This window comes from Papaver somniferum, chromosome 7 (genome assembly GCF_003573695.1).
Source record: "Papaver somniferum cultivar HN1 chromosome 7, ASM357369v1, whole genome shotgun sequence".
Classification (NCBI taxonomy): Eukaryota; Viridiplantae; Streptophyta; class Magnoliopsida; order Ranunculales; family Papaveraceae; genus Papaver; species Papaver somniferum.
Window position 1 is genome coordinate 147,528,953 of NC_039364.1, and position 14,490 is coordinate 147,543,442.

At 37.1% G+C, this 14,490-nt stretch overlaps 2 protein-coding genes across 3 annotated transcripts; one reads left to right on the forward strand and one right to left on the reverse strand.

The window, feature by feature from the left end:
* Positions 1 to 955: 955 nt before the first annotated feature.
* Positions 956 to 2,300, forward strand: LOC113293052. Its single transcript, XM_026541824.1, has 2 exons — positions 956 to 1,127; positions 1,242 to 2,300. The coding sequence occupies exons 1-2, from the start codon at positions 1,071 to 1,073 to the stop codon at positions 1,914 to 1,916; spliced, it is 732 nt and encodes a 243-aa protein (XP_026397609.1). The 5' UTR covers positions 956 to 1,070; the 3' UTR covers positions 1,917 to 2,300.
* A 414-nt stretch (positions 2,301 to 2,714) lies between these two features.
* LOC113298693 (DNA ligase 1-like) lies at positions 2,715 to 9,571 on the reverse strand. 2 transcript variants are annotated; one of them, XR_003334343.1, is made up of 18 exons: positions 8,712 to 9,571; positions 8,412 to 8,528; positions 7,975 to 8,076; positions 7,792 to 7,890; positions 7,437 to 7,667; positions 7,263 to 7,357; positions 6,353 to 6,440; positions 5,996 to 6,127; positions 5,726 to 5,838; positions 5,123 to 5,224; positions 4,963 to 5,024; positions 4,774 to 4,845; positions 4,572 to 4,645; positions 4,326 to 4,382; positions 3,987 to 4,064; positions 3,803 to 3,880; positions 3,458 to 3,705; positions 2,715 to 3,010 (listed from the first exon to the last, which is right to left on the reverse strand). XR_003334343.1 is itself a non-coding variant. In XM_026547503.1 (17 exons), exons 1-17 carry the CDS (start codon positions 9,456 to 9,458, stop codon positions 3,637 to 3,639), a joined length of 2,316 nt encoding a protein of 771 aa, XP_026403288.1. In that variant the 5' UTR covers positions 9,459 to 9,571; the 3' UTR covers positions 3,292 to 3,636. The 2 variants fall into 2 exon arrangements, 1 of the variants encoding a protein (XP_026403288.1); XM_026547503.1 differs by lacking the exon at positions 2,715 to 3,010 and having other exon boundaries at positions 3,292 to 3,705.
* Positions 9,572 to 14,490: the final 4,919 nt, after the last annotated feature.

A 14,490-nucleotide genomic window follows, 5' to 3' on the forward strand; every position in this document is an offset into this window, starting at 1 on the left:
ATTATTTATAACGGAAAAAAGTAATATCAAAGCTAGCCTTCATTTCTTTAAGTCTTGAAAGGATATGATGTGAGTTTGGAGTGTTTGAGAGACGAAGAGGAGCCATATTGAGGTCCCTGTCTATCAAAGTACCTCCTTTTCAATCCATTGGCCCCAAGTAGTACTCATTCTTCTACCGGTCGCAATTATATTCTCGTTTTAACCGTTTGTTCGCATGGCATTTGTTGGGGCCTCATTGTAATCATCACTTGTTTTTCTTCTTTAAGCCTAAAGAGTAGTACCAGAAGAACAAATGCTGAAACTTTTCTAGTTCACAAGTACACACAAAGGCAACGAAAATGGACATCTTTGGCAAACATTTTTGATCCAAAAACTTTAATTCCTCTAATCGCACCTACATTTTTGACTAAAAAGGTTGTGACAAAATTGACCACCAAAAAAATATTTCATTGTGTGGTGTTATGGTGATCTTAGATTCTCGGTATTCTATGGGGCAAGGACACATGGCAATTGGTAACACCAGAAGAGAATTTTGGACAGACAATATCTTTAGGTCTACGTACATGCACATAACAGTATTTTGTATTTCCTTTCACTCTCAGTTAGCAGTGTTTTGGAACAGTTAGTGATTTGGGGTTTACTATATGCAAAAAATAGAAGAAGAATACGAAGTTTAGGTTAGGAGGAGAAAAGGAAAAGAGAGACATAAAAAGAGGAGTGATATTGACAGGGTTTTTATTTTTCTTTACAAACCCATGTGCATTAACATATTTTTTGATTTTGATTGACATTTTTAAGCTTATTATTAACCTATCAATAATTCCAATTTAAATTCCTAAACATTACCTGTAATCCATTTCTATTAAGAAAATATATTTAAATGGTCATATCAAATATTGGGGTCACACTCAGAAAAGAAAATAGTGTGTATCAAGAAGTTGTTATAAGAAGTGAAGAAGCTTGTCACTTTATTACCTCTCCATCCATTCACCCATTTACACATCAAATCTCTCCATCTCTTATTCTAGTCTGTAAGTCACAGGCTCATAAGTTTTTTTTAACATAAGAAAATGGACAATTCAAGAAACTCTATCAATTGGACTCATAACTATTATTACCAGGGAAAGGTAAAAACATGATCTTCCTTGAAACACTTCACATATACATTGTCTTGTTTTGTTCTTTGTTTGGGGTTGTTGTTAGGGAGCTTTTACTTAATGGGGTTTGTTTGAATTTTGCAGAATATGGAAGAATTGAGGCATTCTCTGTTGTTTACAACTTTGGAGCTGGAATCAACAAGATTAGCAGCACAAGAAGAGATTATTAGAAGAGAGGAACAAGTAACCCATCTCAAAGATCTTTTAAACAGAACCATCAAAGAGAGAGATGAGGCAGAAGAAAAATGTCAGAGTCTTCTCATAGACAAACTCTTGCTCCAACAACAGCAACAAACTGCTAATTATGTCACCGGCATCTCAAGCATTGAAGATGAACCAAAAAGAGGAGACTCTAGCACTGGAATTTCTTCATCGGATTGTGAGGAAAGTATTGTATCATCTCCTGTATTGATGATGATGGATACCATTCCGTTGCCCAATCTACAGTTAACACCAGAAAAGCCATTGCCAGAGAAAGGCAAGTTTTTACAAGCTGTAATGAAAGCAGGGCCGTTGCTTCAGACACTACTCTTGGCTGGGCCGCTTCCACAGTGGAGACACCCACCACCACCACTTACTGAGATACCACTAGTTGGAGTAGCCATTCCTTCACCCTCACAACCACAGCCACAACCGGAACTAGGCATTAACAATCAGAGTTGTGGAACACTCAACAAGAGGAAAAGAAGTTTGATGTTCTGTGAAGGTTCTGATTCTTCTATCAATTCCCACAAGTACCAAAGGGTTCTACTCAATTGACTGTTACTCTTTCATTATTTGCACTTTATATGTAGGATGGTCTATATATGTGAAGACCTTATCTCATAGAAAATTTAGTATAATATGTTTAGGCATGATGAAATGGATCATTGCTATACGTCTATTTGGAACCGTGTATAGCAGATTGTCTTAGGTATTGAGGGTTATAACTCTTCAACTTCAATTTAGAAAGAGGGTTAAAGATTTTTCTTTTAGGCTGTTGCTTGATTGGGTGAGCATTATTAGCTTTGGTCTCCATTTACTTTTAGTTTTAGTCTTTCATGGTCAACTGTGGATGGGTATTGAAATTTCTGCAGTGTGGCTTTGAATGTATTTGTACTACACACAATACATATTATGAATGAAAAAGTTTAATATGTCAAGTACAAGAACTGTATGGGGGGGGATGTGTGAATGAGTAATTTCATGGATTTGGAGTTGTTATTGGCAGTGGGTTTGCCAACAACCAGAATCCTCTTTGTCATGGCATGTGGGTCCACAAATCTAATTCTAAAATCCATCAGTAGGGTTACTACAGTGTTGCTGTATCATCATACTGATGTTAACCGGCATACCTTCACTTGACGTTGTTGCCTAAAAGCTATGGACAGATGAAGCAGAAACCATGACCTAGGATTACACTCAAGAGCCCAACTGAGATATAAACACTGTTTATTAAACAGTGCCGGCCATGAGCAAAAAGTAAGATGAACTCTCTAATGTGTTTTAACCTTCTCCAGACATATTTGGCCGTTATGTATTGCCAAATTGGCTCTTTCATTACATGATGAAATCGGATGAAAGAAATTATCGTTCATCTCCATTTACTTTTTAATTAAGTCTGCAAATCGTTTAGGTATCTGTGGTCCTTTGGGTTCATTGCTTCTGCTGTTTGTTCTTCATATTGTTTTGAGTCTTTTTTACTGTTAAAAATGTCATCTCATAATAAATAATAAGAAATTCCTAACTACCAACTAGTAGCAGATCATCACCAGAATGGAATGGATGGCTTTCTGTTCATACTGGAAATGTTCTTAGTTTCAACAGTTCGACCAGAGAATGGCAGCTACCTTGGATACCAGAACAAGGAATGACTGCAGGAGAGAAATAGCTAAATTCAAATGCAGTTAATATTTTTCATTGATAAAAAGGGAAACTGTACTAATATCTGTGAACTACATTGCAATGTTGTAACCCTACATTCTTGTTCTGAAACAATTTTAATGAAAATTATGCATTGCCAAGGAGTTGATATGAACTTCGCGGCCACACCAGTATACATTATAAAGAATTTACTCTACGAAACCATAGTATTAGACACGCATTGACAGATCAAGGGTAGCGGACTCCATTCCTAAGTATGTCAGGAGGGAGATTGCATGAATGTGGCGTTGATTCAGTACCGATAAAAAACTCTAAACTTACTAATAGCAAGCACAATGCTATGGCAAAATTAACAGGCAGAAATAAAAAGAACTAATATATCATTTAACGTCCATTTGAAAACAAATGACCCAGTATAATGTATAACGTGGACTCACATGTAAGCACCTCCTCAGTTGTCCCTAACAAGCTGTACTCCTTGACATTACAGTCAGAGAATTGTGTACTGCTTTTTGATAAGATATTCCCATAGACGATTCCACTAATATGCTTTTACTGATGATGATTACCAATCTTAAACTTTCGAAGGTTATGAGTTTTCTTTTCTTTTAGTGATTCAGTTATCATCCTCTTCATCTTGGTTGTTTCCATGGTTAATCTTTTGAGCACGATACATATCAGCAACCTGAAATGAGTTTGGAGCATCATTAACACACATTTAGATAATCAGAATTGAAACTCATTTACATTTTTCTAAGAAATTATTGTTTATATTGCTTCACCTGGTCAGACGTTGTGGCTTCCTCTGGCTTCTTGTCTTCTCGTACACGAAGCAGGCGTGGAAATCGCAGTGAAATGCCCTTTTGCAAAATAAGACATGGATATAAATAGGAGGATTTAAAGATTCGAAGAGAATATTAGATTTGAATGAAAGCCGACCAAACAAAACACTCAAAAACATTTAACCTTGACTGCATCCACAGCACCAGCTGCAGCAAGATAAACAGGACTAATACTCAAATCTGCAGCTTTGACCTCCCACACCTGAATGAGATAAGTAATCAATCAGCGGACAGCACAGCAGAAGAAGGAAACTTTTTTACAATTATTATTGACAACATTAAATACAATGTTTCTGCTGCTTGTAAGCAGAATCTTGTTAGTAAAGTAGTTTACTACCACAGGACAAGAAAGCAATGAGATTTTAACGCTGAGATAGTAATTGAGATTTAGTAACTACATCTTAAAGCCACATAGTAAATAATTAAATATATTACCGAAGGCAAAAGAAGGGTGAGTAATTACCTCAGTTGGTTCAAACCATACATCTGGATTAGTTGCATCTGTAAAGCGGTAGTATGACTGAAAGTGACCAAACACAAAGGTTGAAATTATAAAAACCAGATGCAGAAAACTAGGAGGGTGTTTGTTTTTGCTTACTCATCTGAGTCTATCTCAGTGACCCTTGAGCTCAGATCTGATTCAAATGTGTCAAAAAAAAAAGAAAAGAATATCTTTATCAAGGTTTCCACCAAGAAATGGAAAACATGCCTTTGGTTGAGGAATCACTTGACTTTCAAGACTGGAAGAACGCTCTTCGAGCATTTTTTCAGAAAATCCGGTGCCTAAATCATCAGACAAATACGTGTCAAGACCTACGTTTGGTTGCTACAGATTAAAGAATGTGGGCGACTAGCCATACTATATAAACATCTTAAAATATTATTCTCGGAAGAAGCATCAAATTCATTACCTATCTTGCATATGCATTGGAATTCCTCTTTCTCATCATCGTAACAAGCAAGAAGAAAGCCTCCATAACCACCTACAGAAGATCCAAAAAAATTTCGCAACCTCAATGTCAGTGTTTCATTTCACCTAGCCAGTCAACCTGACAGTTGCACCCAAAAAAATACAGGTGCACACTTCTTTTTGCACTTACCAGTACGTTTTCCTCTGCCATGGTATGCCCCTATAGGAACTAAATCTAGGGAGTCTCCGATGCTGTACATAAAGTTACAATTAAAGAATTAAGAGAACAGGAAGAAAACAAAAAATTGAACAAGGAGAAGAAGAGAAAAATGAAAAACTTGGAGCCCTACTTGTCCATATAATCCTTCTTCAGTTTCAACCAGTTGTTGGACCTCTTCGCAGGCTCATAAGTAGCTTCTGTACTTAATGTTTTGACAATCAAACCTTCACAACTGCATGTTTAACCGAATTAATCAACAGTAAGAACAACTGTTTATATAGTAACTGCGAGTAAAATAAAAAAGGAACCTGCATAATTGCTAAGATGATGCAAACAACATTGAGCACCTCTTTCTTCTCGTGAAACGAGATGCAAACTTGCGCATTAGCTTTATAGACTACCAAGGGCAATACACACAAGTTTTTTGGCTAATGAGCTCGACAGCAAGTTTTGCCTTTCAGCAAGTGTCCAACAATTAGTTGGTCAGACACTTGGTAGTTGCACCAAGGGGCATGGGGTACGAATCCCACTTGCATCTGGGTGGGGGACTTTTCTTTCTTCACGCCTAGTTATTGGGGTTTTGTGATTAACAAACCTATACTTACAAAGAAGTTTAAAAAAAGAGAAGAAAGAGAGGAGCTCAACAGATATGTTTGAAGAGAACCATAGTTATTTACTATTTAGTGACACCGACACATCACCACTAGAATAGATTGACTAGCCGTTATAATACCTGTCCACAATTGCAGTATCAAGAAAAGTCTGTATTGCTTCAAGATCATTTGATGTTACTTCTGTCGCAAACTTAAATTCTCCTGGTACTTCCACAAATGAGTCGTAAAGATGCTGTGGTAACACATGAAATGATGTTAGCTTCAGCTGCCCATATGTATAAGGAAAGATCTGATGGAAATGGTGGATAGAAATTTCAAAAGTAGATATGTCATGTGTTAATTTTTAACCTCAACACCTAATTCCAAAAAACGCACCACAAGCATCATACCTTTCTACGGACATTTAATTGCTCTTGGAGAAGTTGTTCACCATTGAGATACAATATATCAAAAGCAAAGATGCAAACTTGAACTGTTATGTCATCGATGGAAACATCTTTACGAGCCCGGTTACTCAGTTTCTGGCAGAAGTTAAATTGCGGAATTCAGAAATAAACAGTAGACCAAAATCAGTACTGGGAAAATAGAAAACTCACAACCCACATAACCCAGGACTAGGAGAAAACTCAGCTTCTTCAATTAAAAAAACTGTTTTACACTTGTCTAGTAAAACAACCTACCTAAGTGTAACTCAAAAGGAATTTAAAGTCTGGAAATCTAGTAAAGTAGTGTACATCGAATGGTACCTGGAAAGACAAAATTTTACTGTTTTTGCGGTCAAATGCCACAACTTCACAATCCAGGACAAACGAGCTTACTGAAGGCTTCTTGAACCTACAATCTCACAATACAGATTAGGCATTGTATATTGGGCTTTCTTTTACAAGTCAAAAGTACAGAATTTGTTTTTGCGAAGGATCATCACAGCAACCAGTACAGTTGTTTCTTGGTAAGAAGAACCTACGGAAGATTTATAATAGCCAACATAACAATTTAATAACAGAGACCAAGTCAAGCACACCCCAAAAACATATAAGCCAGATAATTATTTGAAACAAAAAACAACAACCAGATATAGCTGTTGGAAATTACATTTCAGCAATTCACCAGAGCAAGATCCAAACACCGATTTATTTTAAAGAGGAAGAGCACTAATAGTTGGTCTAGACTCAAGATTATAGATATGGCCGCTGTATGAAACAAAAGCAAAATCAATATCAGACATTAATCTATCCAGTTATGAGTTATTATTAATATCCCGTGGGAATCTTCTGTTTTAAGAAAATCCTAGTTGCACATGTACATAAAGATACTCAGTGTTCCAGAAGTCCTAAATCTCAATTTAAGCACATTGTTCTCAATTTAAGCACATTGTATTTGTATCAATACAAACCAGCGACTGAAACTACCCAGAAACTATATATTTCTGTGCAGAGGTGATCAAATAGCATCCATTCCCACATGGATCTTGGGTATCTCTACATGACAAGATAAGCTGACTGGGTATACACAACAATTATCACTTGTCACTCTCGTGCACATTCTTTCTTCTAGATTTCAAGGTTAAGTGTCTGACTGTCTTATAATATACAACATGTACGGAGCACGAACAACTTAATTATAGAGCAAAAGGGTTCTGCCATGAAACACCATTACCTTTGCACTGATTGAATAACATCAGGAAACTTTCCAGTATTTCTTTCAGCATTTCGACTATATATCTCAACTGAACCATCTTCGAGGTAGTGTATCTGTACTCAACAAGAGAGGTCGCATAAAACAGATGACATTTAAAACACGTACTAGAGGTGATTTCGGAAGTTAAGATACCTGAGCACGTTCCCCGTCATACTTGTACTCACAGGTGAAATCCCTGTTCTGGAATTTGTCGAGAATCTCGGACACCCCCTTTGTGGGTTTGGCTAACATAGGACCAATAGGAACACCTGGTACAAAAGTACATGTATCGGGGAGCTTCAACACACCATCACTGAGAAGAGCACTGACAATGGTATCATATTTAGGGTGCACGGAATAGACTTGCTTTATAACCTTTACAGCCTGAAATGCATAGAAAACAGAAGAATAACTTAATATATTTCTTCGTTATTTCTGTTTATTTCTTCAGTTGGCAATGACTAACATAATATTTCATAGAAAAGAATAGTTAGTATAGTCAACTAACTTCTTCAATAGGAGGATCTGACGGTCTTTCAGAATATGCAGCAGCTTGAGCCAAAGCTACTAAGACAGTCTGCTCTGCCAAACCAATCCTCAACTTTGACTGCAACAACGGAGTAGCTACAGCTCAGGAAGAGCAAACGAAAGCAAATGGAAAATTAAGGATATCTCATGTCTTAGTTATCACCTGCAGAAGACGAATTATATACAGAGGTTCACAATCACTAGCTGCAACAAGAAGTGCTTTGATATGGTTCCTTTTTCTCTCCTGACTATCCTTCCCCGAAACCTGATATAGAAGAAATGCAGGAATTAAATAGCAGAAGCAACAAGAAGCATATACTCGATAAAACTTGTTACCAAGTTCAATAAAAACTGAAAATAAATCAAACATATGGCAAAGCTGAGATGATAGCAGAGAAATTCTTCAACAACCATTACTGTTATCTCTCCAAAAACCTAAATTCACTATTGGCAATATCAACAGTATCTCTATTATATTAGAAGAAAACTACAACATTTAGCAGATAATAACATTAAGCAATGCATTAGTAAATTACGAAGGCGTAAAATTACAAATAAGTGATTTCTGGTTCACATAAACAATTAAGCAATAAAGAGCACCTTGGCAAGAATACGAAATGTATCCAAAACCTTCGCAACAGTTAATGGAGCAGGCTTGAACATTGTAGATTGAGAAGAACGGCTTGCTTTTGCTACCAAACCCAAGTCTCCCTCTTTCTGTACAGAAAAACCCATCATCACTTAGCAGCGTAATAAACAAGAAATACACAATAGTACAACTAAAAGTATGGCAAGGAATTGTCAACGATAATCTCTCTCGTTTCAATCAATCAAGTATACAAGTTTATCATTAAGGATGCACATCTGCATAAGAAAGACCTAATCAAAATATTAGATTACCTTGAGCTCTTTCTTAATTTGAGTCTCACTCTTTCCATAAGCTTCACTAAGTGACTTAATAATAGCAGCATCTCCAATGCCAAGCTCAATCCCATCATGTGCAGGATAAATTTTACATGCAGATAGATAAACAAAAGAAACCAAATCTCCAGGTGTAGTAGCAATTACAGTTCTAAAAACATTACCAAGAATATCTGTAATCACAATTCTTGATGACTCGTTAGATATCAAATCAAATGCCCTAGCAAGAAACATAAACGGAATCGATTCCCCGTCTTTCCAAAACGCAACCGATTTTGGCTTAAAATCTAATCCTTTCTTTTTCAACAAAGCAATCTTTTCACCCAAATTAACTGATTTGTCTTCCTTCTTGACCTCCTTTGACTCTTCTTTTACCCCTTCTAGGGTTTTAGGTTTCTTAGCCAGAGGACCATCTTCGGTTACAGCTTCAACTTTAAGGGCATCTTCTGTTAGGGTTTTAGGGTCCTTCTTGGAAGGAGAAGGAGAAGGAGATTGGGGTTTTTTCTTTGCATTAGGTCGATTACCCATGAGCATAGCGAAAGCATTTTTTGGTGGTGGTGGATCAGACATTTCGAGATATTTGATTCTAGGGTTACGATTAGCTTTTGAAGAGAAAGGGGAGATTGAGATCAACGAGGGTTTTTTGGATAAGAGAAATCGGGACAGGAATGATGTTGAAATTAGGGATTTTCTGCCGAAATAAGAACATGAACGCAGCGACAGCATTAAACTAAACTAATAAAGAAGTGTGCAGTGTAAGGTTTTGACGAGAGATTTTATGACGATGGCGGGAGTAAACAAAGAATTAGCTGGTGGGAAAGTTAGAGTGGCGGGAAATAAACTTCGTCAGGATTGAGCGACACATTCGGGTTTGGAGTAGGACCAGTGCTGCACACGGTTCGGTTCGGTGCGGTTATAGGTAAAACCGTTCAACTAACCGTGTTCGGTGCGGTTATCACAATTGAAACCGTAGCCGAATTGTTCAGTATTCGGTTCGGTTTTTAACCGCACCGATACTGTTCGGTTACGGTTCGGTTCGGTTTTCACCTATACCCTGCACCTGTATAGGTTTACTCTTTAGTCTACAGATAACCAAAGTTGAAGTTCACAAACAAGTTTAGTCTACAGATAACCAAAGTTGAAGTTCACAAACATGTTAGCCAAAGTCTTAATTCTAAAAGATAACCAAAGTCTGATGAAACGAAAGTTAAAAGAAAACGATGTTGCCAAGAACATAAAAAGACTGCAGTCATCCATTTGATCTTCATTTCTCAAGTTAACCAAAGCTAAAAGACTGCAGTCCATCCATCTCTCAAGCCAATCTCCTTAATCTTCATCCTTCCCCAAAATTTCTGCAACAAGAAAAACAAGAAGAAATAAGATAAGAGAAACTAACAGATAAGAAGAAAAACAACAAGAATGCAAAGAAGAATACAAACACTTGGCTGAATATGAATTATGATTGCTGCTGTTGTTGTTACAGCAGGTGAGAAACTAACAGATAAAAGAAGATACACTCATTCAAATTTCAGGTCAAAAGAGAAGGGATTCCATTACCATCTTCAATGTTGGAATTGTCATCAGGTACGTAGTCACATAGGAAATCAAGAGAGATAGGTTTCTGCAACCAGCTTTGCGTACAGAGAAGTGCTTCAACTGTCCTGGCAGATAGCGAGCTTCTCCATGGAGTAAGAATGCGTTTTCCAGTACTGAATGCAGATTCCGAAGCAACGGAGGACACTGGTATTGCTAAAATATCCTTTGCCATTAGTGATAGTACCTTAAACAACCACAACAGCAAATGGTTTTAGCTGACAGTAGTGGGCCTGATCATGAAATGAGACCTCCAAAGAAAAGAGCAGAAACATGGGTTTCTGAAGAAACAAGATTATTAATAAATTTGAGATCACCAAGTATGTGTACTGACAAATGGAGAAATTTATTAAAAGAGTTTAAGAAAATGAAGCATCACCAAGATCGTGGTACTATTAGCTTGCCACCATGCTAGTTTAAGAAATTTATTAAAAGAGTTGATTAAGCAAATACCTTATACTTGGTACTATTAGCCTGCCACCATGCTAGAATATCAAACTCCTTGGTAGATGCTTCACAGTCATCAAGCAAATACTTTTCAAGCTCTGACTTTGGATGAGTATTGTGAACATTCATTCTTCGCCTTTTCTTCCTCGACTCAAGCATATCCTCAATGTTCTCTTCTTGCACACAAACAACCATGTCATCAACACCAGCAGCAGATGTTGAGCCAGTACCTAAGACATGAGAACAATCAATAGTAAGTAATGATGATAAAAAAAATAAAATAAGCAATATTAGTAATGAACTAATGATGATCAATAATAAGTAATGATGTCACCTTCCTCTGCATTGGCATTTGAATACATGTTGTTGTACTCATCATAAAGTTTTCCCATATCTTGTTTCACAGCTTTCAAAACAGTCGTAACCCTAAAATCATCTTGCTCATACAAACATTCAAGATCAAATTTCAAACCAGATTCTTTCTCTCGAGGATCAAGCAACTTAGCAAAATACATCACAGAGTTCATATCTTCATAATCCCCCAATATGCGTTGTACTTTTTAAACATCATTTCTGCCATCTTAGAAATATGAGGATCTCGGTTTCCTATAGCTCTAAGACGAACCATCTGTTCATGTATCAATGCCAACTGCCAAAGAAATTCATGTGAAGTAACCTGAACTAAAGCTGAGAACCTAACAGTAACATCAAAGAAGATTTTCAAACACTTAACAAGACACCTAACATATGACCAGTCTGCAGCATATGGAGCATGATGACGATGAGGTTTGTTCTTTTTCTTAGTATTATTCTTTTTAGACACATCTACTTCACATTTAGATTCACTAGATGAACTATGATAATATTCTTCATTATCAATTACAACAATATCAGCATCAGTATTAGGCAAAGCTTCACATTCAGATTCTTTGAAAATATACTTATCTCGAAAGCTCCTATCTTCTCTTTCTAACCTCTTAAAGACTTTTTCATAAGGAATGGCAGCATCAAGCATCAGATACGTAGCATTCCACCTGGTCTTCACATCTAGGAAAACCATCTTCTTACAATCAATCTTCTCGAGAGCAGCACATTCCTTGAATTTGGCCAACCTAGAGGGAGAGCCGGTAACAAACTTGATAACTGATCTGATCCTTCCAATGGACTTGTGATACAACAGCACATCATCTTTGACAACAAGCGCAAGAACATGCGCAACACACCTTACCTGGCAGGAATGAAACAATAAAAGCACAGACAGTTCATCAAAGAATTATTTTCTAGCTAGTTCATCAAACAATAACAGAATGAAAGAATCAGTTGCAAGCACAAAGATATACAACAAGCACAAAGCAACAAGTACATTATAAAGAACTCATGGCTATGCAAGATTATATGCTATCAACCTAAAGAATTTTTTTTCATATTGAATCAGTTTCAAGTGTCATAATGAATAGAGCCAAGAAAAGTAATTATACCTGCATGTACTGAGATCTCACTTTTGCTCCGGTCCAATTGATGACACTTGTTTGAAGATACTCAATTGCCACACTATTTGCACTGACATTGTCCAAAGTCACACCAAAAAGATCTTCTAGCCCCCAATCCAGCAAACATTTCTCAAGCATTTTCCCAATATCCACTCCAGTATGACCCTTGATCAAGCAAAACAGAATGATCCTCTTTTGAAGCTTCCAATGGATATCAATGAAGTGCACTGTCACACACATATAATTGAAGTTGTTTGGAGAAGTCCATGTATCAGTTCTGAGAGAGACTCTTTGTTTACTTTCCTTGAAGTATTTCTTCAACTTCTCTTTCTCATCTTTGTAGATGATTAAAAGATCTCTGTAAATTTTCATCCTGCTTGGCACCTTGAATCTAGGCTCCAACTGTTCACTATATCTTCTAAACCCTTCTCCTTCTACAATTCTAAATGGAAGTTCATCTATGATGACAAACTCAGCCAATCTTCTCCTACACATATCCTTGTCATAACTTACATCAACCAGTTGTGATGACTGTCCTGGTCTTGGAGGTGGAAACATCAAATTCTTCTGACCCTTCTGCTTCTTGTTGGGATTCTGAGGGCATGTGCCTAAATGTGTCTTCATGCTGGAAGTGCCATTTCCTCTGCTATGTGCTTGCAATTTCTTCTTACAATGCTTACACTGAGCTTGTTCTTCACTGAGCCTTACAAAGTCATTCCAAACTTTTGATCTAGTTTTCCCCTTCTTCTTCGGTACAACCTCAGGTGCAGGGTCCTGTGTAGCCTGCTCCATAGCTTGTGTTTCTTGATTTGTAGCATCAACTTGAGGTGTTATTGACAGTGTCACATCAGTAGACCCAGCTACAGGGGATGGAGAGGGAGATGCACTTGCCATCTTGCAGCTTGATAATGAAACTGAACTTGATCCAATCATTACCCTGCCAAACAACCAAAGGTAAACAAGTTAGTTCCGAACTTGATAATGAAACTAACTTGATTACCATAATTTGAATCAATTTCTAATTGAAGCTGCACCCATTGGTATCAAGGTTGGGTTCATCCTAAAAACATATTCCTAAATCCAATGAAATTACAGATCCATGGTCTTTCTCAAATTCCAACTGCACAGCTGTTGCTTTAGTCTTTTACTTGCATTCAATCACAACAGATATAAGAAATAAAATTAAAAGATACTGAAAATGCAAGATAGTTTCAATCAAAGACAGAACTACTAGTACTAATAACAATGGAGCTAGTAAAAGAAAGATCAACAAAACAAAAGCGACCCTCTGCAACTAAATGAATACAGAGACAAAAATCAAACCAGTAATCATGAACCCAACTTTGATCTCTCCTCTTGGACTCCAATGCAAAATCTTAAATATAACCCTAGCTAGATTCAACTTCTTCTCCTACTGGACAAGACTACTAACAAAAACTATAAATAAAACCTAACCAACAGCTCCTTCATCATGAGTAGATAACTAGTTAGTAGTTACCTGTAATCAGACTCCTTCCTTCCCTTAACTCAAACTGAATGATAATAGCTTTCAGACTCCTTCTTGAGTTCCTCCCCTCAGGCCTCAACTCAACCAAAACCTAAAATAAAAAACCCATGACTGTAATCAGAAAAATAAGATTTGACAAAAGAAATTGATTGATAAACACAAAACAACAAGCAAACCATTTCGAAGAAAGAAACTCTAAGTCCTAACAGAAGAATAATTAAAAAAAAAACCCTAGAAATTGATAAACAAACAAATCAATCGAAACGAGAATGAGAAATAAAACAGGGGATCTATTTACTTACTAGATAGACCCAAGGAGGTGGTGGTGCTCTTGATGGAGGTGGTTTAAAAGATCAAAGTGGTGGTTCTACTGGTGGTGGAGGCGACTGGGGTTTCAGACCAGCGAGAGCCGAGAAGAAGAGAACGAGATGAAAACTTCTGAAAAAATTAGGGTTCCGAAATATATATGGTGTAGGCTTTAATCTAGACGGCTAGGATTAATCAAGATAAAAACTAATCGACGGTCCCTATTAATCGGTTTTTCGGTGCGGTTATCTTGCGGTTATGGGTAAAACCGTACACCGAACCGTAGATCTAACTGTTATTAAAATGAAAACCGTCACCGACCGTTGGATTATCGGTTCGGTGCGGTTACGGTTCGGTTATGCGGTTATCGGTGCGGTTACGGTTATCGGTTCGGTTTCTGTTCAGCCCCAAGTAG